Source organism: Nicotiana attenuata, unplaced genomic scaffold (genome assembly GCF_001879085.1).
Source record: "Nicotiana attenuata strain UT unplaced genomic scaffold, NIATTr2, whole genome shotgun sequence".
NCBI classification, from domain to species: domain Eukaryota; kingdom Viridiplantae; phylum Streptophyta; class Magnoliopsida; order Solanales; family Solanaceae; genus Nicotiana; species Nicotiana attenuata.
In genome coordinates this window covers 913,572-940,271 of record NW_017670299.1, presented here as the reverse complement: position 1 = coordinate 940,271, position 26,700 = coordinate 913,572, and the positions used below count along the sequence as shown (strand labels likewise).

Here is a 26,700-nt window from a genome sequence, read left to right as displayed (position 1 = left end):
AATCCTTGTGCACATTAAACTTAAGATTGTTAAAGGCAATGAAGTTTTACCACTGTTTGATGCTTCCAGAAAATAACTTATATTCTATTTTTCGGACGTATAAATTATTGCCCCTTTTAATGATATTTAAGCTTCCATTTATGATTGTCTTTTAGGAAATATGGGGCACAGTTTGTTTGACTATTGAACTCCAACTTAGAGCTCCTTCCACTCTAAACTACTGAGTGCTTATTTGGAGACTTCCATTATCAAAGTCAAAACCCATTAAAGAAGGCAAAGACATAAGTTTTTTAAATACAATTTTCCACATTTTTGTGTTTCTTCCTGGCTTTTTTTTAGCTGTCCAGGGTTGACTTTCGGGGAGTTTGAGAGCGATAGCATCAAAAATATTATTATATTGAGTTTGATAAAGGAGCTATTGAAATAATAGTTAGAAATGAAGGAAACTAAAGAAGTTTGTTTTGAAAAAAATTCACATTAATTCTGAAATGATATAAAGTTAATATGGTTTATACTAAAGGTTTCAAACTGAGTAGAACCAAGACAAAATACTTGGAGTGCAAGTTCAGTGACGGGACTTATGATGCAGACGTAGAGGTTACGCTTGATGCTCAAGATATCCCCAAGAGACCGAGTTTTAAATATCTCGGGTCGATTATCTAGGGTAACAGGGAGATTGACGAAGATGTCGCGCATCGCATTGGAGCAGGATGGATGAAGTGGAGGCTCGCTTCCGGTGTTTTGTGTGATAGAAATGTGGCGCTAAGACTTAAGGGTAAGTTTTATCGAGTGGTGGTTCGACCGGCTATGCTGTATGGGGTTGAGTGTTGGCCAATCAAGAACTCCCACGTGCAGAAGATGAGAGTAGCAGAGATGAGGATGTTGAGATGGATGTGTGGGTGTACCAGGAGAGATAGGATTAAGAATGAAGCTATCCGGGACAGAGTGGAGTAGCCTTCGTGGAGGACAAGATGCGGGAGTCGAGGCTGAGATGGTTCGGACATGTTAAGAGAAGAAGCATTGATGTTCCAGTTAGGAGGTGTGAGAGGTTGGCCATGGCGAGTTTGAGAAGAGGTCGAGGTAGGCCTAAGAAGTATTGGGGAGAGGTGATTAGGCAGGACATGGCGGTGCTTCAGCTCACTGAGGACATGACCCTTGATAGGAGGGTGTGGAGGTCGAGGATTAAGGTAGAAGGTTAGTAGGTAGTTTATAGTTGTTCACCCATAGTCTTAGTAGCATGCATGTCCCTTCATATTCTTAGATTTTTATTACGTTATGTGGTTTTGTTCGCCTTGGGTATTGTATTCCCTGTTGCTATTATTTGGTACCACTTATCCTTTATCTTTCCCTTTTTCTTTTATCTTCCATCTTGCTTTCCTCCTCTTCTTCTTGCCCTTCCTGAGCCAAGGGTCTATTGGAAACACCCTCTCTACCTGTATTAGGTAGGGGTAAGGTCTGCATACAGACTACCCTCCCCGGACCCCACCTGCTGGGATCAAAGTGGGTTTGTTGTTGTTGTTGTAATGGTAACATGTGTATATATAATCCATCAGCACAAAGATTGTGCTGGAAGCCAAAATGAGAAGGTTACATCAGTTCACCAGAAAAGAATGTGTGTGGGGGGGGGGGGGACCAAATGTTCTTGTTCTTCTTACAAGGAATCTAACACATCTAGAATTGCCTCCGGATCCTCTATGTAATCAGGTTTACACCAAAAACTGAAAAGAAGTATACAATTCTTCTTGATTTTCTGTAATGGGCTGCTTGTATCTTCAAAACATCTTGAAATCCTCTCCTTCCAGATTGTTCACAAATGCTTGCTGGGACAATTTTCCATCTGTCTTTGTTCATGGTACAGGTTCAACCTTTGTTCCAGTATGTCAACACATTAAAAGTTCTTCCAGGCATTACCCATCTGATTCCTCTGAGACTAATGAATAAGTCCCATAGCTGGCTAGTAATTCTACAATGTAAAAACAGATGGTTGATTATCTTTGCTTCCTGTCCACACAAGTAGCATTTTGAAACAGAGTTGGAATCCCCTCCGTATGAGATTATCCTGAGTCAAAAATAGCTTCTCTTGCTACTAACCAAGTGAAACAGGCCACCTTTTATGGCACCTTGACTTTCCGGATATGTTTCCAAGGCCAAAATGTGAGCTGAGATCCTACCTGGTTCAGATCTTTGTAACCTGAGCTAATCGTATAGTTGCTTTGCCATCTAAGTGTATCTTCTCCCTCATGCAGCCCATTGCTCTGTTCCAAAGTACTAAAAAACTCGGTTATCCTTGGTATTTCACAATCTTGAAGTAATCTTCTGAAAGTTGGATTCCATTCGTGTGTTGACCAAACCTCCCTTAGAGTGGCCTCCTCTTATAGACTCAAACCATATAGACCAGGGAACATCACCATTGGACTGTCATTTCCCAATAACTTATCCTTCCAGAACAAAATTTTCCAACCATCTTTCATATTAAACTTCGCTCTACCTTTGAGATGTAGCCACAAATTCCTAATAGATTTCCACAGACTAATACCATAAGGAGTTGTCACTTCTCTAGTCAGCAGAACCCTTCTTTGCCTTACTTTGTTTTTATCACAGTGCTCCGTAAAGCTTGTTCTTCTCTTGTGAATCTCCATGACCATTTCATTAACAGACATTTGTTTTGTTTTTCCAAGTTTCTTATTCCAGCCCTCTTCTCTTTTGCTGATGGTCAAGTTTTTCATTTAACCAAATTGTTAAGTAGTTAGTCGTGTATAAGTGTCCCACATCGGGAAGTAGATAAACATTATTATGTACTCACTGCATATAAATAGGGTTGTACAACACTTTAATTAAGTAACTAATAATAATATTTTCTCCCGTGCTTTCTCACATGGTATCAGAGCAATCGTGAGAGATTTATCGCTGTGCATAAGTTCCAGCAATTCTAGGAAGAAAACTCGGTTAACCGGTGGTCTTTTTCCGGCAAACACAGGTCTGCCGCAAGTAAAAAGCCACTTTTCGTCAGTGTTGTGCAAAAACCAACACCACCACGAAGTAGATCGGCCTCCGGCGGCCAACCCATAAAAAATTCTCCGTCAGAAGACCCTCCACGCGCTACCACGCGCCGCCGGAAGAAATTTTCCTGCAAAGTTCCGACGCCCATGCGCCGGCGTGTGAGAGTGTTTCCGGCCAGATTTTAAAAAAACTCCTTCAGGACAGTGTCTTCTCCTTGCAAATCCGAGCCTACCCATCCAATTTAAATCAAATTCCGACCACTTTTATATTTTTCTGGCGTGAATAGTGATTTTCCGGCGTGAACAGTAATTTCAAAAAATTTCTGCTTTTTCCGGTGCAATATAATAATGGCATCCGTATCTGAAGCCTTTAACTCACAGTCCGTTGGATCCAATGTATTGAATCCAATCCATATGGTTTCTTTACTGGATTATATTGAGTTCCTTCAGTACAAAGCATGTAAACAGACTTTCTTCAGAGATAGCTTCTATTGTTCAAACAGATAGTAGTGTGACTTGTGTCTCCCAATCTTCAACTTCTGAGTCTTGGGTCATTGATTCAGGTGCATTTGATCATATTTCTGGTAACAAAGCTCCTTTCACTAGTATGTCGTATTCTCAATCTCTTCCAAGAGTCACAATGGCCAATGGGACTCAAACCATGGCAACTGCAATAGTTCAAGCAAGCCCACTTCCTTCCTTACCTTTAGATTCAGTTCTTTATGTTCCCAATAGTCCTTTTAATCTCATAGCCGTTAGTCGCTTAGCCAAATCACTTAAATGCATTGTTTTATTTCTTTATGACCTTGTTTTTATACAGGAACGCCGTACGGGGTGGATCATTTGTACCGGGCGTGAATCAGTTGGACTTTATTACCTTATCCTTGCAAAATCACATGAGACTCACATCTTGTCTTCCTTCAATAACTTGTCTTGTTACCGATTCACCAGATCTATTACATAAACGGTTGGGACATCCCAGTTTGTCAAAACTTCAGAAAATGGTACCCGGTTTATCTCACTTGTCCACTCTAGAGTTTGAGTCATGTTAGCTCGGTAGGCATACTCGCTCCCATTTTCCTCGGCGTCTTGATAATCGAGCAGAGTCACCTTTCACTTTAGTCCATTCAGATGTTTGGGATCCTAGTTGGGTCAGCTCTACCTTGGGATTCCGCTACTTTGTCAGTTTCATTGATGATTATTCAAGGTGCACTTGGATATTTTTGATGAAAAATCGGTCTGAGTTGTTTTCTATTTTCCAGACCTTCCACGCTGAAATTCAAAATCAATTTGGGGTTTCTATCCGCACATTTCGTAGTGATAATGCCCTAGAGTATTTGTCTTCCCCGTTTCAGCAGTTTATGAACTCTCATGGAATTATTCATCAAACATCTTGTCCGTACATATCTCAACAAAATGGGGTAGCTGAAAGAAAGAATAGACATCTTATTGAAACTGCTCGTACCCTACTCATACAATCTCATGTTCCGTTGCATTTTTGGGGGATGCAATTCTTACATCTTGCTATCTTATTAATCGTATGCCATCTTCAGCTATCCAGAATCAAGTTCCATTCTCTGTCCTGTTTTCCCAATTACCTTTGTTCTCTTTTTCACCCCGTGTCTTTGGAAGCACGTGTTTTGTTCATAACCTTACTCCAGGAAAAGATAAGTTAGCTCCTCGTGCTCTTAAGTGCGTATTTCTGGGTTACTCGAGAAAGCAAAAGGGGTATCGATGCTATTCTCCTGACCTCCAGCGGTACCTTATGTCCGTTGATGTTACCTTCTTTGAAACCCAATCATACTTCACAGGTCCAGGTAATCACTTAGATATTTCTGAGGTGCTACCAGTTTCATCTTTTGGAGATTCAGTCACTATCTCCCATTCATCTTCCTCTACAACTCCAGCTCCACCACTTATAGCTCCAGTTACAGCTCCACCACCTACAGCTCCAATTGCAGCTCCACCACCTATAGCTCCAGTTCCACCACCTAGTCTAGTTCAACCTTCTGCAGTTCCACCACTTTTTACTTATCATCGTCGTCCACGTCCAGCATCAAGCCCAGGTGATTCACGTCCTGCATCAGATTCTGCACCTACTGTGGACTTGTCTCCTCTTAGTCAACCAATTGCACTCCGCAAAGGTGTACGATCCACACTTAATCCTAATCCCCATTATGTCGGTTTAAGTTATCATCGTCTGTCATCACCTCATTATGCTTTTATATCATCTTTGTCCACTGTTTCTATTCCTAAGTCTACAGGTGAGGCACTATCTCATCTAGGATGGAGACAGGCTATGGTTGTTGGGTACACAGATGCTGATTGGGCAGGATCACCTTCTGATAGGCGTTCTACGTCTGGATATTGTGTTCTAGTAGGAGGTAATTTGGTCTCTTGGAAGAGCAAGAAACAGAATGTAGTTGCTCGGTCTAGCACCGAAGCCGAATATCGGGCCATGGTGTCAACGTGTGAGCTAGTTTGGGTCAAGCAGCTGCTTAAGGAGTTGAAGTTCAGAGAAATCAGTAAGATGGAACTGGTGTGTGATAATCAAGCTGCTCTTCATATTGCGTCAAATCCGGTGTTCCAAGAGAGGACTAAACACATTGAGATGGACTGTCACTTTGTCAGAGAAAAGATACTCTCAGGAGATATTGTTACAAAGTCTGTGAAGTCGAATGATCAGGTAGCAGATATTTTCACTAAGTCTCTTACTGGTTCTCGTATTAGTTACATCTGTAACAAGCTCGGTATATATGATTTATATGCACTGGCTTGAGGGGGAGTGTTAAGTAGTTAGTCGTGTATAAGTGTCTCACATCGGGAAGTAGATAAATATTATTATGTACTCACCCTATATAAATAGGGTTGTACGACACTTTAATTAAGCAATTAATAATATTATTTTCTCCCGTGCTTTCTCACACAAATGAATGTCTCTATTCTCTTTATTGCCTTGCCATAGAAAATTCCTTCTCAATGCGTCTAACCTCTTTTCCACAGTAACAGGTAGGGGAAAAAAGGACATCATATCGGTAGGGAGTACAGCCAAAAGAGTTTATTTGCCTCCCAGAGAAAGATACTGAGATTTAAGATAGCATTTTTCTCCCTCTCTAGATTGCCATAAGTATTCGGGCTCCACTCTCTCAATTTGCTTTTGAGCGCTTTCAGCTTTCCTGCTAAAATATAGTCTGGTCTGCCTGTAATATCAAAAGAGGTCCACCAAATCCTTACTCTATCACTGAAACCTTCAGTCTCCCGCCACCAATTTTCAAACTTGAAATAAGATTTGGTTGTCTCCCAGTTACCACAATTTAAAACTAGTGGAGAGTGGTCCGAAACAACTCTGGTAGGATTTCTATATTTCTGAACATATCATTCCAATCTTTGTCACCAGGAACCTGTCAATCCTATATTCCCCCAAACCATGTGTAGTTGCCCCCTTCCCATTGTGGTACAATCAACTCCATATCATCAATATACTCCGAGAATTCTGACATTGGTCTGGTGCTTCTTGTTAGATAGTTATGTAAATAACCCTAGTCCCATATCGAATTGGAGTAAAATATGTATTGTGTATAGATATAAATAAGGCTATTGTAAAACACTTAATAGAAGATAAATAATATTTTTCTCGTGCATTCTCACATGGTATCAGAGCATACGTGAGAGATTCATCGATGTGCAAAAATACCAGCAACTTCGGGAAGAAAAAAACAGTCATTGTGCGAATTCTGGTGGCTGTCCGGTGTCAGTTCTTTTTCTATTGGTGTTGTGCGAAAACCAACACCACCACAAGGTTAAGAATCCTCTGGCGAGCAAACCCTAGCAAGAATCTCCAACAATGGATGTCACACGCGCCGTTAAAAGCTACAGTTCTGCCGGCGCGTGCAGGTCTTTCCAGCTACTTTCCTGCAATACTTCTTGAGGACAGTTTGGTCGCGAGGTGTTTCCGAGCCTACCCATCCATGTTACACCAAATTCTAACAACTTTTTAATTTTCCGGCAAGTAATCAGTGTTTTCCCGCGTGAACAATGTTTTTTCTGGTGTGAACAGTGTTTTCCCAAAGAAAAAGAAATCTCCAACTTAACTTGTTCTGATTTGGCATTCCAAGGTTAACCATACAACCTTTAGTCAAGAGTTTGAGAGATTGGTTGTAGCAAAATGAGATCCAATACTATGAATAGTTGGATGGTTTCTCTACCGGATTATACTGAGTTCCTTCAGTACAAAGTATGTAAACAGACATCTTCAGAGATAGCTTCCGTTGTTCAAACAGGTAATAGCGTGACTTGTGTCTCCAATCTTCATCCTCCGATTCTTGGGTCACTCAATCTCTTCCAACAGTCACAATGGCCAACGGGTCTCAAACCATGGCAACTGGAATAGGTCAAGCAAGTCCACTTCCTTCATTCCTTTTCGATTCAGTTCTTTATGTTTCCGGTAGTCCTTTTAATCTCATAGCCGTTAGTCGCTTAGCCAAATTACTTGAATGCTCTGTTTTATTTCTTGATGATCTTTTCTTATACAGGAACGCAGGATGGGGCGGATCATTGGTAACGGGTGTGAATCAAATGGACTTTATTACCTTATCCTTGCTATATCACATGGACTCACATCTTGTCTTCCTTCAACAACTTATTCTATTACTAATTCACCGGATTTATCATATAAACGGTTGGGACATCCCAGTTTGTCAAAACTTCAAAAAATGCTACCTAGTTTATCTCACTTGTCCACTCTAGAGTGTGAGTCTTGTCAGCTCGATAAGCATACTCGTTCCCATTTCCCTCGGCATCCTGATAATCGAGTAGAGTCACCTTTCACTTTAGTCCATTCAGATGTTTGAGGTCCTAGTCGGGTCAGTTCTACCTTGAGATTTCGCTACTTTGTGAGTTTTATTGATGATTATTCCAAGTGCACTTGGATATTTTTGATAAAAATCGATTTGAGTTGTTTTCTATTTTCCAGACCTTTCACACTGAAATTCAAAATCAATTTGGGGTTTCTATCCGCACATTTCGTAGTGTAATGCCCTAGTGTATTTGTCTTACCTATTTCAGCAGTTTATGAACTCTTATGGGATTATTCATCAAACATCTTGTCCGTACACATTTCAGCAAAATGGGGTAGCTGAAAGAAAGAATAAACATCTCATTGAAATTGCGCGTACCCTACTCATATAATCTCATGTTTCGTTGCATTTTTGGGGAATGCAGTTCTTACATCTTGTTATCTTATTAATTGTATGCCATCCTCAGCTATCCAAAATCAAGTTCCATTCTCTGTTTTGTTTCCCAACTCACCTTTGTTCTCTTTTCCACTTTTCCACCCCATGTCTTTGGGAGCACTTGTTTTGTTTATAACCTTACTCCAAGAAAAGATGAGTTAGCTCCTCGTGCTCTTAAGTGCGTATTTCTGGGTTACTCGAGAACGCAAAAGGGATATCGATACTATTCACCTGATCTCGAGCGGTACCTTATGTATGTTGATGTTACCTTTTTTGAAACCCAATCATACTTCATAGGTCTAGGTGATCACTTAGATATTTCTAAGGTGCTACTAGTTCCATATTTTGGAGATTCCGTCACTATCTCCGATTATGTATTTGTAACATCTTTGTCCTTTGTTTCCATCCCTGAGTCTATAGGTGAAGTATTGTCTCATCCAGGATGGCGACAAGTTATGATTGACGAGATGTCTGCTTTACATTTGAGTGGTACTTGGGAGCTTGTTCCTGTTCCTTCGGGTAAATCTACTGTTGGTTGTAGTTGGGTTTATGCAATCAAAGTTGATCCAGATGGCTAGGTTGATCGACTTAAGGCTCGTCTTGTTGCCAAAGGGTATATTCAGATGTTTGGGCTCAATTGCTGTGATACTTTCTCTCTCGTGGCTAAAATAGCATCCGTCCGCCTTTTTCTCAATCAGTTGGACATTAAGAATGCTTTTCTTCACGGTGCCTTGCGGATGAGGTTTATATGGAGCAACCACCTGGTTTTGTTGCTCAGGGGGAGTCTAGTGGCCTTGTATGTCGGTTGCGCAGTCCCTCTATGGTCTAAAGCAGTCTCCTCGAACATGGTTTGGTAAGTTCAATTCAATTATTCAGGAGTTTGGCATGACTCGTAGTGAAACTGATCACTCTGTGTTTTATCGACATTCTGTTTCAAATTACTGTATTTATCTATGATTTTTGTTGATATTGTTAGTACCGGCATTGACCAGGATGATATTACTAAGTTGAAGCAACATCTCTTTCAGCACTTTCAGACTAAGGATCTGCGTAGATTAAAGTATTTTTTGGGTATTGAGGTCGCTCAGTCTAGCTCAGGTATTGTGATCTCACAACGGAAGTATGCCTTAGACATTGTTGAGAAGATAGGAATGATAGGCTGTAGACCTGTTGACACTCCTATGGATCCGAATACTAAACTTCTACAAGGACAGGGGGAGCCGCTTAGAGATCCTGCGAGATATAGGCGGCTGGTTGGTAAATTAAATTACTTCACAGTGACTAGACCAGACATTTCCTTTCCTGTGAGTGTGGTGAGTCAGTTTATGAATTCTCCATGTGATAGTAATTGGGATGCAGTTGTCCGAATTCTTCGGTATATAAAATCGGTTCCAGGCAAAGGATTACTGTTTGAAGATCGAGGCCATGAGCAAATTGTTGGATACTGAGATGCTGACCGGGCAGGATCACCTTTTGATAGACGTTCTACGTCTGGATATTGTGTTTTAGTAGAGGTAATTTGGTATCTTGGAAGAACAAGAAACAAAATGTGGTTGCTCGGTCTAGTGTGGAAGCAGAAGATCGAGCAATGGTTGTGGCAACATATGAGCTAGTTTGGATCAAACATTTGCTCAACAAGTTGAAATTTTGTGAGATCAGCACGATGGAACTTGTGTGTGATAATTAAGGTTCACCTTATATCGCATCAAATTCTGTGTTACATGAGAGAACTAAACACATTGAGATTGACCGTCACGTCGTCAGAGAAAAGATACTCTCAGGAGATATTGCTACAAAGTTTGTGCAGTTGAATGGTCAGCTTGCGGATATTTTCACCAAGTCCCTCACTGGTCCTCGTATTAGTTACATATGTAACTAGCTTGGTACATATGATTTGTATGAACCGGCTTGAGGGGGAGTGTTAGATAGTTATGTAAATAACCCTAGTCCCTCATGGAATATGAGTAGAATATATATTGTGTATAGTTATAAATATGGCTATTGTAAAACACTTAATGGAAGATAAATAATATTTTTCCCGTGCTTTCTCACACTTCTAACACAATTCCTCTTCTTAGAGGGGAATCCACAAGTGAGGTCTGGGGAGGGTAGTGTGTACGCAGACCTTACCTCTATCCCGAAGGTGTAGAGAGGCTGTTTCCGATAGACCCTCGGCTCAAGAAGACGAAAAGAGATCAAAGGGGAATCTAACTATGTGAAAATCACCAGCTAAAACCCACGGTCCATTGAATAGTCCCCTAGTAGCCCCAATCTCCCAGCACAACTCTTGCCTTTCTTTGTCACAGCTGGGGGCATAAACCCCTGTTAAGTTCCAATTAAGGTCTTGCAGTTGAGAAACAAATTTGCAGGTTAGGGTAAATGCTCCAGTAGCCACAATCCCCCCCTCCCAAACTTTGCTATCCCACATAATTAGGATACCCCCTCTAGTTCCACCGGTCTCCAATTGTGCAAATTTGACTCCCCTATTCCCCCATAATCGTTTGACTTTATTTATAATATCCCCTACTAATTTTGTCTCTTGAAAACAAAATATATCAGCCTTCCATTTAAGGATCAAGTTGTTTATCACCCTTCTCCTATCCATGCGGTTCAGCCCCCTCACATTCCATGATAGAATTTAATATTCATTAATCCACATTGATCTCTTATCTCCCTCTATTACTTTTGAATTTCATGTCAATAACCAGCCCTTTCAGTTCTTGCATGCCTTTCTCTTTAGGAGTAGCAGTAATTGAAAATTCTGCCTTGTGTCTCTTTACTTGCCTACTGTTGTCGATTTTCATGAACATGCCATTGCCTCCTTTTCGCACCCCTGGAAAACAATCCCAAATTGCTTGCTTAATTTGATCACATTCTGATAGACCCATAATGATGTGTCCAGTTCCCGTCTATCTCCTCCCCCGTTTTGTGTATTTTTAGAGGTTTCAGCTTCCTCAACCTGCCAGATGTCTATTTCTGCTGTCTCCATTATTTGCGTGCCCCTACTTATAAACATGTATTGTTTTGAGTCAGTGTATATATACAAATATACCATCATAGTTGACATCTTGAAAGAGATTATGTAATGATAACGTTCTTTCATAGAATTTTTCGTTAGTTGTAGAAACAATTGTTTCATGTTCTTCTAACTTGTGAAAAGATGTATAGCATGGTAGAAAAGGGTCAACATTTGGGCTCTTGCTAGAATAGGAAGCATATTTTGTAAATCGGATGGGAGGAGTATTGTCTTTGGAGATTGAATGAGTTGTTTCCTTCCTCTTGGACGAGAGCACAACCTAAATCTTTAGATGCTTGCTATGCATGGCTCTTCCCTCTGTCACCACCTTGCTCAATTTTTTTCTTCATCCTTCCATATTGTTCTTCTGCTTATTGATGCGAATCTTCATTTTTTCCATGTATAGCAGTGAGGCATGCTTGATATCTGTATAACCACTGATGTATTACACTTTGAAATGCAGTATGCTCGTCAACATCTGCTTGATTTCATGTTTCGACATGGGCATTACAAGGATGCTTGCTTGTTATTTTTCCCTCCCAATTCTGTTCCTCCACCTCCTCAACCATCTTCAGGCGTTGTTACTTCATCTTCTTCCCCTCAACGGCAAGATCCTTTGGCAACAGATTATGGGACCCTTGATCTATTGTGTGATTTGTGCACTGCTTATGGAGCCATGCCTGTTTTGGAGGAAGTACTGTCAGAAAGAACTTCTAATATAACATCACAGGATCCATCAGTGAACAAACATACAACTGCAGCACTTTCTCGCATCTGTAATTATTGCGAAACTCACAAGCATTTCAATTATTTATACAAGTTTCAGGTATTATTCACTATCTTTTGCTTTGAACTCTTTCATTTGGAAATATGAAGTAAATGGTGACCCTGTTGTCGAGGCTGATGTTAAATTTCTTTACATGTGCCTCTGGAATTATAGACCTTTAATTGATGGAGATAAAATTAATAGGCTAGTGAAAATTAATAGGCTAGTGAAATACATCCATTTCATCAGATACACTTGACGAAAGATTGACTAAGAGTGGACTGCCTCTCTGATCTGACTTATTAGGCTGTAACCCAGTTTTTAAGAAATGCTTCAGCTTTTATGCAAAAACACTTTTCTAATTTCTTTAGATTTCATGTATAGGTTCCGGTAGTGCTGGTTTCTTAGTTTAGGTGCTTTGGTAAACCTCAAGAAGCTCAATATTTCTGTTTTTCCACAAGCTTCACTCCAGAATTTGATCATATTCTCTGATAGGTTGCCCAAGTCGATTTGCTTCCATTTTCTGTATATACTAATGCCATGTCTCCGTCCTGTGTATTTTAAAATTGCACGATGATCAGGTGACAAAGAAGGATCATGTGGCAGCTGGGCTTTGTTGCATACAATTGTTTATGAATTCTTCTTCTCAGGAAGAAGCTATAAGACACTTGGAGAATGCCAAGGTCAGTCCATTTTAAGAATTTGTTCTGCTGCACATCTGCTTTATAGATGGTGTTTATGGTCATCAATGAATTATTGGTTTTACAAACGCTAAGCTCAGGAGCTGTGCTCTCTTTTCTCTGTCCTAGTTGTCAAACCAAGTTTAGATGCTTAGGGAAGCCAAAAAATACTGGCAAGGTGCAATTTTATAAGCAGCGTGCTTCTAAAATGCAGACCTGAATAATGGCTGGTTACTCCTTGAATTGGACCATTCTTGAAATAGAATTCCTAATTTTTTTACTATATTTGCAACTTCGAGATTGAAATTTATATGTGTAAAATGATAATCTTAATTGATGGAATCAATTGAAGCACTTATTTATTAGTTCTAATAATAGCAGACAGTTTCATTGGTCTAATTTGGGACCTTAGAATGGATTTTGACTCTATATGACAAACATATCAAGAAAAAGAATAAGAAAGCGTCCATAGATTTATTTGTGCCCTCTGAAGAGTTGTATGAGGTGAACATTTCACATATGGTTATGTGATAGCGATGGATGCAGTGATGCTATCATAGACTATGATCATGTAACAGTTAAAGTATAGTTGATATAGCGGAATGTCAAAATATGATTTGGTGGTGAAATTAGTTTGAAATTCTAGGATAGTCGCGAGAAATCCGGCTTAATTTAATTCCTTATGTTTTGACACTTATATTTCCACAGAAAGACCTTATCAGGATCCTAATAATATCTAATTGCGTATATAAAAAATTGGTTAATAATGAATTCTTATTAGGAATGAATTTATGAAAATTCTTTTAGCAAAAAGTTGATTGCTTGGTCAAATAAAATATATATGTGTCTGTTGTGTGTGTATATATAGTTATTTATTATATTATTATGTATATTACATTAATTAGAATGTATTAGTTTTTATGTGAGATAAGTTCAGCAATTTGGTCTTACTAAGACTTCTTTAGAAAAATCTTATCCGCCTATATCTTGTATCTGTAGTATATCTGTATCTATAGTATATAAAAGCAGAAATTACATGGATATAAATAAGTATAGATTATGGTATTTATACATCAGTCGAACAAAAAATTGTATATATGCATGGGTAAGTAGTTTGAGATGATTGATGCTCGACATAAATGACACGGGATATTTATAACCTGACAGTTCACTGGCACCTCAATTGCTTTCTATGTTGCGCGGACTCTCCAAAATGATGCCGCACCCGTGTCGGATCCTCCAAAAATACACTACTTTTGGAGGATCCGACCCGCACCCGGCAAAATTTTCGGAGAGTCCGAGCAACATAGATTGCTTTGTAAACATATTTCTTCTTCTTGTGAATTATCACAAATTGTTTTCTCTTTTGCTATTTCTTTATTGCATTGCCAGCAGATATGCTGTTTCCATATTCTTTATCTGCATCTTTTGATCATCCCCTCTTTCCCTATGCAAGGATTCCTTTCACCTTCTGTGGGGTTTTAGTTGCTAACTTGTGCTCTAACTCCTGTGTGGTCTGCTTATTCTTCATTTGTGATGTAGATGCATTTTGAGGAAGGCTTGTCAGCGCGACATAAAGCAGGAGAGTCTACTAAGCTTATTACCAAGGGCATCCGAGGAAAAAGTGCCTCTGAGAAACTAACTGAAGAAGGACTTGTCAAATTTTCTGCTAGAGTTGCTATTCAGGTAAGCATGGGATGCTAATAAACTGAGATTGGAAATATCTCCACCTGTCAGCCAAATGCAGTTAGGTGCATACCATTGTTGCTTTCTTGTAGCTTCTTTCATTTTTGATGTTCTGTTTTCAGAACCTTATTCTCTGTTATCCGAGAGTTGATGCTCTGAAAGATAGCCCTTTTAATTTCCCACGTAACTTCTGTAAGAATCCAGAATAACGGGAGGTTCTTCTCAGAAAAGCAAGATGTTTGAATCCTGCATTTCATTTCTTACCTCTATCAATAGCATATAACTCAATGAGCCATTTACAGATTAGAGAGGATGGAGGAAACAGGATTTGTAAATGACTTCTGACATCAGATCTAATGATAATGCTTCTAACGACATTCAGTAGGTGGATTGGACATGATCATTAGCACTCATAAGGGTTTGATGCTTAAGTTGTTTCACGTCTATCTTGAGTTCATGATTGTTTATGCTTCCTGATTTGCAGATAGATGTTGTCAAATGCTTTAATGATGCAGAAGGACCACAGTGGAAACATTCACTTTTTGGTAATCCAAATGATCCTGAAACTTTCAGGTGTGTGCGTTTGTTTTTAATGAAATGTTACCAAGCTCAAAAAAAATGACGAAAAAGAAGAGAAGAAGTTTTTCTGGGACATTAACCAAAATTTCAATGTTCAGCGTAGGGGTTCAATCCACGGACTCTGGTAGAAGAGAAAAAGTAGTGCTAGAAAATATTTTGCTTGAAAATAGCTGAAATAAGTGGTGCCACAGGAACGGTTACTAGAAAGATACAAGAACACTAAATTATGACAAGGGAAAAACTTTAACCGCGCAGGACTATTTAGGTTTCCTATAAAGATGGTTGAGGCTCTAATTCCATGTAAAATGAGAATTCTTTTTTGTATGGAGTGTCGAAAATGTACAACAGGGCTCTTATATAGGAGTTTAGTCTACATGAGGCTTATAGAGGAGTTTAGACTACATGAGGTGATGAAACTTTAGACTACATGAAATAAAGGAAGTTATTACTTTAGAAAAATTACATAAATACCAAATTTTAAATAATAACAGAACTGGGAAGAATTTTTATATTATTGACTTAGATATATACTAACGTATATATTTAACAGTGCCAACATTATCCCTCGTGACTAGATAATTATATTTGTTGAACTTCAGGAGGAGGTGTGAAATTGCAGAGACTCTTGCTGAGAGGAATTTCGACTTGGCTTTCCAGGTGATCCATGGGTTCAACCTTCCAGGTAGTTCATGTACTTTCAACTTTCTTCAAAACTTTTCCAGGGTATGCTCCCGTAGTTGAACTTACTATTGGTTTATGCTCAACTGTTTCAGCTGTTGACATATATGCTGGTGTTGCTGCATCACTTGCTGAGAGAAAGAGGGGAAGCCAACTCACGGAGTTCTTTAGGAACATTAAAGGCACCATTGGTGATGATGATTGGGATCAGGTATTTTATGAATGCAGTAGTCTTCAATGTGTGTTGCTTTGTCTATTACGCAACAGATGATTGACCTGTCTTTCCCCTTTTCTTCTTTGTAACTCATTTCTTAAGGAATGCTCGTATTTGGGAGGGTCAAGTATAATAAAGTGTGTGTGGGGTCGGGGGCAAAGATACTACACTAGTGTACTATTTATTTTGTTGTTAAGGTGACATGTATCAAGTCTACTCCACTTCTCTCGGTTCAACTGTTATATTTTAATATAGATTTAACTAGCACCCACAATGGTAACCTATTTCAATGATCTTATGCTTCATGATTGTTTAGCGGTCACTAAGCCAAGCACTAAAGCTCGGAGTTGATAACCTCCTCTGATCGTTCTGTCATTCATTCAGATATTGATAATTAATCTTTTGTAACGTTAATGGATTCTATTATTTTTCCAACAATAGAATCTGATTTATAAGGATAGTAGTATTTCTATCTAAACTTAGTTTTGTACTGCTTGGTTTCTATTTACACTAGTTTCTAATGATCTGATGGCATATTTAACGGATTCTATTATTTTTTAGGTTTTGGGAGCAGCCATCAATGTGTATGCAAACAAACACAAAGAGCGACCTGACCGCCTGATTGACATGTTGACTAGTAGCCACAGGTCAGTTTATTTAAGAAAGTTGTACTTCCATCAGGATGCATGTTAGACTCTTTTAAAAACCGGGCAGTATATTTTCTACTATTGCATCTACTCTAAATCTTAAGGAATTACAGTCTGGAGATTATCCACAGACCAGTGTTATCAAAGGCTTAAAGCGCAAAAAAGCTCTAAGGTCCGTTGGGCTTTAAGCGCAAAGCACAATTAAAGCGTGAGCTTTAATGAAAAAAGGCGCAACAGGAGAAAAAGCAAAAATATGTTTATGTAGTCCAAGACCAATAATTATAAGCATGAATAACAAATATATAGAGAAATAAATCGGAAGAAAATTACGGTGAAGTGAAATATCAATTGTTTAGTGTCACCTTTTTATGATTACACTCATTGACAAGGAAAAGTATGCCTTAGGGTTTTGATGCGACATTGAAGCGCCCACAAAGCGAGACGAAGCGCTTAGCATGTTTTGAGCCTCGTTTTAGGGCTTAAGCGCGCCTTTTACAACACTGCCCCAGACCATTGAAGATGAGATCACGGGTGGAGTAAAGTTGCATCTTGTATGCTGCAAAAGTTCGGAAAAATTTACTTAGCATTGCACATGATGATCTTCAATGTGCAGATGAATAATGTCAGGTCAACAACAAAATATTTTCATGTGCATACGTAAAATAAATAAAGTGAAGTGTATGTTCTCTAACAGATCAAGCAACTAATAGGTTAAGCTTTTTAGATGAGACGGTCTGCACAATTCAATAATATACTTTTAATTTCTATGCTCTTAATTTAAAAACTAGCTGGTAAACTTTGAGTGCCTCCTCATTTTTTAGCTTGGCTTTCCCAGGAAAGTACTTGCTTGTGTTGTCTGCGGGCGTCTCAAAAGTGCATTCCAAATTGCATCCAGAAGTGGAAGTGTGGCTGATGTTCAGTATGTTGCACATCAGGTTCGTTACGATCATGAACTTCAGAGGTTAAATATCTATTCCAATCGACGTATCTATATTTCAAGGAATGCACATGCATGATAATGTTTTAACTGCTTTCTGTTCATATACTGAGGGCCCATTTGCTGGAAAACTCGACATATTGGTTTAATGTATTCCAAACTAATGCAATGACTTCTTAACCGATGCCGAAGATAAATTTGTAAATGTTTTAGGTGATTAATATTTAGAACCTTAATAACCAAATTAGAAATGTCAACTTGAGAGCTGAAAACAACCATGTACCTCAGCTGGTTATTTTGGCTATTTGATATCCTCAGCGTGTTTATACCTTCAGCTATGTTAAATAATTTGAAGGTGGTTAATCTTTAATGGAAAATTTGTTCTGTATGCACTCCGGTCCTACAAGTTTTTTTTTTCCGATGTACTTATAAAGTTAGTCTCTACCTCTACAAGATGTTTCTGCAGCCAGTATCCAGCATGTGGGGTTCCATGGAATAGCAGATTTTTGAACTTTTGAATCTGTTTTTTCATAGGTATAGATCAGGAAGTATATAGTTTTGGTGTGTTTGACATTTGTCTCCTTAGTTATGCCTATGAGAAACTGGAAGAATAGAGTAGATACCATTTGATTCTACCTTTATGAAATGCGTACCTCTATTTTTTACGAGGTTTACTGGAATTTGAATATGGTACTTTTAGGCGTTAAGATGTTTCTTTTCTTTCTTTTTTATCAATTATATTTTGTAGGATAGGGGTCCTGACTAAGTTTACCACTTCTTTGCTGATTTCTCTTTCTGTCTTTGGCTCTCAACGCAGGCATTACATGCTAATGCACTTCCAGTTCTTGATATGTGCAAACAATGGCTCGCTCAGTACATGTAGTCTGGGTTCTAGGATGTGAAGTTGGTTTGAAGTGGTTGCGCCTTACTATGCAGAAATTTTGTTTTCTGCAGCATAATGTAAGGTCATTGTCAAAGATATGCTGGTTGCTTTGTTTCAGATTGGCAACGTAGCTTGCTCAATGGCACAATCACTTTAGGAGTGCGTGCCTGGTTTCACATTTGGGATGTAGCTTTGCTCATCGTTGTGGTTTCAGATTTCTCATCCAGCTTACCCAGTGTGCATGCAGTCAGTTAACGTTATCACCATTTTAACGAGTACGGCGAGGTGTAATCCGTCCTCTGACAGCATGGCGCTGCCGCACGAGCATCTCAAGTCCCTTTGATCAAAGCATGAAGCGAAATTCCTATTTATATTCTGATGTCAAGGATTTAACTCTACATATTTGAAGTTGCTCAAAGCTGGGAAGTTGCAGAAGTCTGGATTTGTGGTTGATTTTTCTTATGTTCAATTTTTTCATCTGTATATAAAGAAACATATAAAGAGTGGGCATCCATTTTTATGGGTTGGGGTCCAACTCCCTCAAACTCCTTATTTTTTAATCTGTTTGAGGAGGGGCCATTGTGCTTTTTCAGTTAACTTTTTGGAACCATAATATGTATATCCTTTAGATTTGAAGAGAGCTTTGATAAGGGGCTTCTTTTTTGGGGTGGTTCTGCAAATCATTGTACCAAAAATTCTGGACTGATATATATTCTCTTTCGTTAATCTGTTTCATTATTTTTATTGAATGTTTTTAGTCCCGTTGACGTTTCATCTGAAAACTAGGAAGATAATATATCTTTTTACTGGATGAGACAAGTGAATATGCTGTTATAATATTACTCATGTTTATACGACACTCTTTCAAGTAAAGTTTGTTCCTAATAAATACCTTCCTACATTTACACTCCTTTACTTCAACTTTCATCTAAGTTTAAATTATGGAGTAGTCAAAAGTAGAGGTGAATTTAGACTTCTTTTCTTGAAGTAGAGTTAACTCATTTACCCTTGTTATTAACTGAACAAGGGTAAATGCGAACGATGTGCTAATGGCAGTGGATACAAACTATAATAAAGGGTGAACTTGAGCAACTTCGAAAAGTACCACAAACAAATTGGATTTTTTCTCTTAATCACAGTTTTCTGCTGAATATAATGAGTTATAGTGCATTAAATAGTGATAAATTGGCTTGATATGTGTAAGTTTTATGTCATAGATTTTTTAGATATAGTACTACTAAAATGGCTTGCAGTACGATATTGTGAAACTTCAAATCAAATACATCCACCATTAATTGATTTCATCCTGACCAATCGCATTTTTATTCTCAGTCAGTTCGTTTGAATTAAGGTTAGAGTTGCAACCTTATAGTTGCAGTTTCACTTTGCATCGTTTTAAGTGTATATTTCCAATCTATTAGAAGCATTTTTCATCTTCTTCTAATCTCCTTTGTTATTGATGGACTATTCTTAACCTAAATTTCTCCTTTAAAGGACGATATATTAAAGGAATTTTTACCTCCTATAGCAAAGGTTGATACCTTATTTATTTTAAATAAATATTCTTTTAAAAAATTATATTCCATAGTTACTTTTTGATTTTTATAGCCAAATATCTATTTATGGTTACCTCCTACCCTTAAACCATAAAATACTCTTTGTATTATTTTTCTCTCTCATTCTTTCAGATTTTTCTCCATCCTCTCTCTCTCAACGCCAATCTTTCTCCATAGAAGATAAACTCGTCGAAGAAGAAGTACTATATTAAAGTGTATCCAACTCCTTTTCCGTCGTCAACCCTCTTCGGCTCCGATTCTCGTTCTCATCAAAATGGCGACATCAAATTTTATTACGAGAAGCTGCAAAATGTGTGTAATTGAGGGGAGGCTTATGCTTGATGGGTTTGGTAAAAGTTGTTAATCGGGAAGAAAAATAGTGGCACTAAACAGAAGCTGCCATTGAATTTACAAGTAGTTACTGTTAGGTTTGTTCTCGCATAACTTTGCTTTCTATTGCCGGAATAGTATCACAGTAACGGGAACAATGATGTTTCGAGTCAGAATCGCGGCCCCCTCGATGAGACGACATTAGGGTTGTTCTTGAACAAACACGACGGAGTTTGGGGCTGAGCAAATTGAAGATTCTGTTACCTTTTTTTAAGTGTATTTCAAAGTATCTCGCTGTATTTCCATGTATTTCATTGTATTCATTATTTTTTTAAAATTGTATTTCAGTGTATCTCGCTGTATTCCATGTATTTTATTGTATTCACTGTCTCGTTATATTCCATGAATGTATTCATATAATTTTTTTAATTAATGTAATTTATGTATTCAGATGTATATATGTATTCAAATTTATCTGCAGTATGTATTCATATGTTTTTGCACTATAGATGACCTGCTATACTTCATGTATTCAAAGTATTTTTATGTATTTAACTATATTCAATGTAATTATATAATTTCTCTGAAGATTGCTATGTTTTTAGGGTATTTTTTGGTTGAGAATCTTTTTTATAACTGGAAATACAAATTTTGTGTGTTATAATTGAGTTTGTTGAGTTATATTAGGAGTCTATTATGTTAATTGATTCACTTTCCGTTTAAAAACAGCTGAATAGACCATGAATTGCGCCGTGAATACAGTCGAATACAATAATCTGTCTAGCTGTAATTCCCTGTTTCACGCCGTGAATACAATCGAATTCAGTCGAATACAATAATCTGTCTAGCTATAATCCTCTTTTCACGCCGAAAAATGCTACTGTATTCATGAATACAGTAGCTTAAATACATTGAATACACTCTAAAAAACCTAAAAATATAGCTATAGGGAGTAATATAGTAAATGGTAACAACAACTAGCTAATAACCACTAAAACATAGTGGTTTCTGAAAGTTTTCCTATATTAAAACCGTTATTTTGTACATTAGAATTTTTCTTGTTACATTGAATTTCTTTTGCAGATTATTAACTTTAATCTACATCTATCTATCTATCTATATATTATTATTATAAAAGCATGAATAATTTATGCTAAATGTTGAACGACTAAAATATCACTGAAATATTGATAGAACTTTTATACTTTTAAATATTTGTATAATTTCAGGATCTAATTATAATTAAATTACTCAATGATGGAATCTTTTTCGATTTAAACTACACATGCATCGACCCTATACAGTTGGTCCTAATTGAATTAGAAAAGCAGATTCATAGTTTTCTTTTAAAAATTAAGGTGTCTAACGTAATGTACTACACCATATGTTGTAGATTGATTTTAACTTATGAGTAAATTTTAAATGATTTACCGGTTCATAAAGCTTAAAGAGAAAAACTATAACACTTATTATTGGTACAAGTTTTTCCATATATCTAATTCCCAATTGAGAACGTATATATTTATATTTACAACTGTCTATTTTTATCTATATATAAGTACTTATGAAAGTACGGCTAGAAAGCAAAATGTTGATGGACTAAAATTGATCGACCTTCTTGCCCTTCATAACATATATTTGTACAAAAAAATAAATCCATGTTGGTTGATAAAATTATCGTATTTGGGACTATCTAATATATTGGATACCGAAGTCATGAATCCCTCTCTTAGTTGAACAAGAACTAAAGTCCGATTTGAATAGTTATCTATTTCGAGTGCGATGTCATATCAGTTTTGAAGTTTCAAGTGTATACTAATTACACATGGATAATCGCCTGTTCCTTAATCTAGATATAAAACGTTTCATTAGCATGCTGCATAATGCATATTTCAAACGTTTCTTGGAGCACGTTAAAATTCCCTTTTTTTCTAAAAATTTTACTTTTTAATGTTAGGATTCGACATGCAGATGCAAATTGCCTATAACATGCGGTTTCTTAGACAGAGTCCCACATAGGGGTGGGCGTTCGGTATTCGGTTCGGTATTTGAGTACTTCGGTTCGGTAATTCGGTATTCGGTTTATCAATTGTGTATACCAAATATCGTACCAAAATAATCCGGTACGGTTCGGTATTTCTTATTTTGGTTCGGTACGGTTTCGGTTTGATACATTAATGAGTAAAATTTAAAATATAGGCGCGTCAACTACTGAAAGTCAGAAATATTAAATTTCGATACTGCTTCAGCTTCAATATGAAATTTCTGGCAGAATGTATACTGGAACACTGAAGCATTGAAATTCCTATATATACTAGGAAGCTCATTTATATATGAAAACATATCACTGCTGTAGTACATTCAAGCCTTGTTAACTTGCTTACATATGCAGAACAAGATTCTGTTAACTTGCTTACATGTGATTAATAGTGAGATATCAAAAAGCATAACTAACATTTATGCAAACACAGCAGAATTCAATATGAATATCAGAAATTTTCTGCTTCAATATTAAGCTGCTTTTTCATACGCGTCTATCAACTACTGAAATTAAGCTATTGAAGCAAAATTGTTGCACATAAGGTAAGCACTATTTCAAATTGTGACATAAACATTAAGTAATAAAAGTATGAAGTTTCAGACTTGCAGAAATACCAAAACTGATGATAATATTGGATTGGGAAAAGCAGATATACCACTACACTGTCCAGAACTAAGTACTGAATGCAAGTATGAACACGTTGAATTCGCTAAAACAGATGACCTCTTGAAACCCCTTGACTTAAAAAGAAACTCCATCCAAAAGTTCAGCCAAATTGCGTCCTATTTCTCTTAGAGCTAACTCTGCTTCAACTTCCCTTGCAATGGCATCCAACTCAGCCATCCATTCATTCATCTTCTTTCCAGCTAGAAGCATGGTCTCCGTACACATAGACTCTAGTGATTCAGATGGCAATAAAGCAGATATTCTTTCCTTTTGGATTGAATTAGCATCCATTTCACGGTTAAAAGCCATAAGCGCCTCATCCTCGGTGCAGAAATTTTTCTTATATATAAATCGGTATTTCGGTATTTCGGTATACCGAAATTTCAGAATTTCAATAACGAGAACCGTACCGAAATACCGAAATACCAAAACTGCAATACCGAATTAGACCCAAATACCGAAAAAAACCGAAACCGAAATATCGAATTAATTCGGTCCGGTTCGGAATTCGGTTTTTCGGATTTTATGCCCACCCCTAGTCCCACATAGGCAAAACACAAGAGAGATGCTGGGTATATAAGCTAACAAGTCTTAGACTCTAATGACACATTTTAAACCCGTGAGGGCCTAGGTCCATAGCGAACAATATCACTAGCGGGCTGGGCTGTTACATTATCTCTTTACGCTTTTGGCATTTGTTTTAATTTTCTCCTTGTAACTGCTGGTCGAATTTAAAGTTCTTAATTTATCTTTTGGTTGCAGATAATCCTATTGAAAATTTTACTATCTTTACTTGAAGACCATTGATCTCAGGTAATTTCAAAATTTCTCTCCTCATCTCACACTAGTTATAGTAAGCATGAATAGATTTCGATTTACAGGGTTATCTTTAGTAGTTTCAGAATTTGACTATTGATACTATATACAACAACAACAACAACATACCCAGTAAAATCCCACTAGTGGGGTCTGGGGAGAGTAGAGTGTACGCAGACCTTACCCCTACCCCGAAAAGGGCAGAGAGGCTGTTTCTAGGAGACTCTCGGCTTAACAGGAGAGGCAATAATATCAGAAAAGAAATAAGAGAAAAGACATGTAACAACAAAAGATACCCGAAAGAAAATAACCACAGCAAATAAGTGAAAGGACAATAACACAAAACTATGCAAAACAACAATGTGAATAGAACAAAGACCGTTAACAAACCTAAACGGAACTCTATCAGACTACCCAGTACAAAGAGGGAAGAACTCTCGACTACCCCCTAGCCTACCACCCTAATGCTCGACCTCCACATGTTCCTATCAAGAACCATGTCCTCGAAAATCTGAAGCCGTGCCATATCCTGCCTGATCACCTCGCCCCAATACTTCTTAGGCCGTCCTCTGCCTCTTCTCGTACCTGCCAAAGTCAACCGCTCATACCTCCTAACCGGTGCATCTAGGCTTCTCCTCCGCACGTGTCCGAACCATCTAAGCCGCGCTTCCCGCATCTTGTCGTCCACGGGAGCCACGCCCACCCTCTCCCGAATATCTTCATTCCGAATCTTATCCAGCCTAGTGTGCCCACACATCCATCTCAACATCCTCATTTCTACTACTTTCATCTTCTGGATATGTGAATGCCTGACTGGCCAACACTCAGCTCCATACAACATGGCCGGTCTAACCACCGCTTTATAAAACTTACCTTTGAGTTTTGGTGGCACATTCTTGTCACACAGGACTCCAGACGCTAACCTCCATTTCATCCACCCCACCCCAATACGGTGCGTAACATCCCCGTCGATCTCCCCATCTCCCTGAATAATTGACCCTAAGTAATTAAAACTTTCTCTCTTGAGGATGACCTGTGAGTCAAGCCTGACTTCCACATCCGCTTCCCCCGTCACGTCGCTGAACTTACATTCCACATATTCTGTCTTAGTCCTACTCAACTTGAAACTTTTAGACTCTAGAGCCTGCCTCCATACCTCCAGTCTCCCATTAACGCCTCCTCGCGTCTCATCAATCAGAAATATATCATCAGCGAACAATATACACCATGGCACCTCTCCTTGGATATGGTGTGTCAGTGCGTCCATCGCCAGAGCAAATAAGAACGGGCTGAGCGCAGATCCTTGGTGTAATCCCATAACCACCGGAAAAGGCTCGGAGTCACCTCTCACAGTCCTAACCCGAGTCATACCTCCATCATACATATCCTTTATCGCCCTAATGTAAGCCACTGGCACACCTTTCACCTCCAGACACCTCCAAAGGACGTTCCTAGGGACCTTGTGATATGCCTTCTCTAGGTCAATAAACACCATATGCAAATCCCTCTTCCTTTCCCTGTATAGTTCCACCAACCTCCTGATAAGGTGGATAGCTTCCGTAGTAGAACGGCCCGGCATGAATCCGAATTGGTTTTTCGATATAGACACCGCTCTCCTTATCCTCCCTTCCACCACCCTCTCCCAAACTTTCATGGTATGACTTAGTAACTTGATACCCCTATAGTTGTTACAATTCTGGATATCCCCTTTGTTCTTGTACACCGGAACAATTGTACTCCACCGCCACTCATCAGGCATCCTCTTTGTCCTGAAGATAACATTAAACAATCCAGTCAGCCACTCCAAGCCTGCCCTACCCGCATATCTCCAAGACTCTACTAGAATCTCGTCAGGTCCGGTCGCTTTGCCCCGACTCATCTTACCCATCGCATCTACGACCTCCTCAACCTTAATGCGCCTACAATNAACACCTGGGACCGCTTATGCGATCCAAACACCCGCTTATGCGGTTTACCTCCAACCGCTTCTGCGGTATATTAACCGCTTATGCGGACTCGCTGAAGCGCCTACACGTCCGCTTATGCGGAAAAATCCCTGGGCCACACCTGCCCGCTTCTGCGACCTCTCCGCCGCATCTGCGGAACCGCTTCTGCGGCTCCTTTTCCGCAGATGCGGAAATACCAGAAGACAGAAAAATTTGTCCTGCAACAAATTATTCCAACTCCCGTTTAACCATCCAAAATCACCCCGAGGCCCCCGGGACCTCAACCAAAAGCACCAACACATCCTATAACCTTATTCAAACTTGTTCCAATCCTCAAAACACGTCAAACAAATGCTAAAACCATTAAAACACATCGGATTCAAGCGTAGTTTTCATCAAAACTTCCGAAATGCGCATTCAATAAAAAACCCGACCAAACAACGTCCAAATGACCTGAAAATTTACAAACATATCCAAAACACCTAACGAAACTACTGCAACTCTCGGAATTCCATTCCGACCCTCGGATCAAAATCTTACCTATCAATCGGAATTCGCCAAAATTCAAACTTCGCCAATTCAAGCCTAATTCTACACCGGACCTCCAAATTCAATTCCGATCGCACTCCTAAGTCACTAATCATCCCCCGAAGCTAACCGAACCACCAAAATTCACATCCGAGCCCTCTAACCATATAGTCAACTTCCGGTTGACTTTTCCAAAACAAGCTTCCTTCTAAGAGGCTAAGTGCCTCATTTTCAACTAAAACCAATCCAACTCTACCCGATCAACTCAAACGCTGATATTGAAACATAAGGCAACACAATATGGGGGAAACGGGGCGGTAACTCTCGTGACGACGGGCCGGGTCGTCACATCCTCCCCAACTAAAACAAACGCTCGTCCCCGAGCGGGTCAAGAAACATACCTGGAGTCTCAAACAAGTGAGGATATCTGCTCCGCATCTCCCGCTCGGTCTCCCAAGTAGCCTCCTCCACGGGCCGACCTCTCCACTGTACCTTCACTGA

At 38.7% G+C, this 26,700-nt stretch overlaps 1 protein-coding gene across 2 annotated transcripts in view; it reads left to right on the top strand.

Annotated features, from left to right (window-relative positions):
• LOC109237452 overlaps positions 1-19,073 on the top strand; it is an 80,856-nt gene extending 61,783 nt beyond the window's left edge. For both annotated transcript variants that reach the window (XM_019403759.1, XM_019403760.1), the window contains 9 exons: positions 11,710-12,072; positions 12,594-12,695; positions 14,235-14,378; positions 14,863-14,951; positions 15,557-15,639; positions 15,731-15,846; positions 16,411-16,496; positions 17,332-17,431; positions 18,251-19,073. In XM_019403759.1, coding sequence (XP_019259304.1) covers positions 11,710-12,072; positions 12,594-12,695; positions 14,235-14,378; positions 14,863-14,951; positions 15,557-15,639; positions 15,731-15,846; positions 16,411-16,496; positions 17,332-17,431; positions 18,251-18,316 — 1,149 coding nt within the window. In that variant the 3' untranslated portion in view covers positions 18,317-19,073. The remainder of the gene's footprint in view (positions 1-11,709; positions 12,073-12,593; positions 12,696-14,234; positions 14,379-14,862; positions 14,952-15,556; positions 15,640-15,730; positions 15,847-16,410; positions 16,497-17,331; positions 17,432-18,250) is intronic.
• The last annotated feature ends 7,627 nt before the right edge of the window (positions 19,074-26,700 follow it).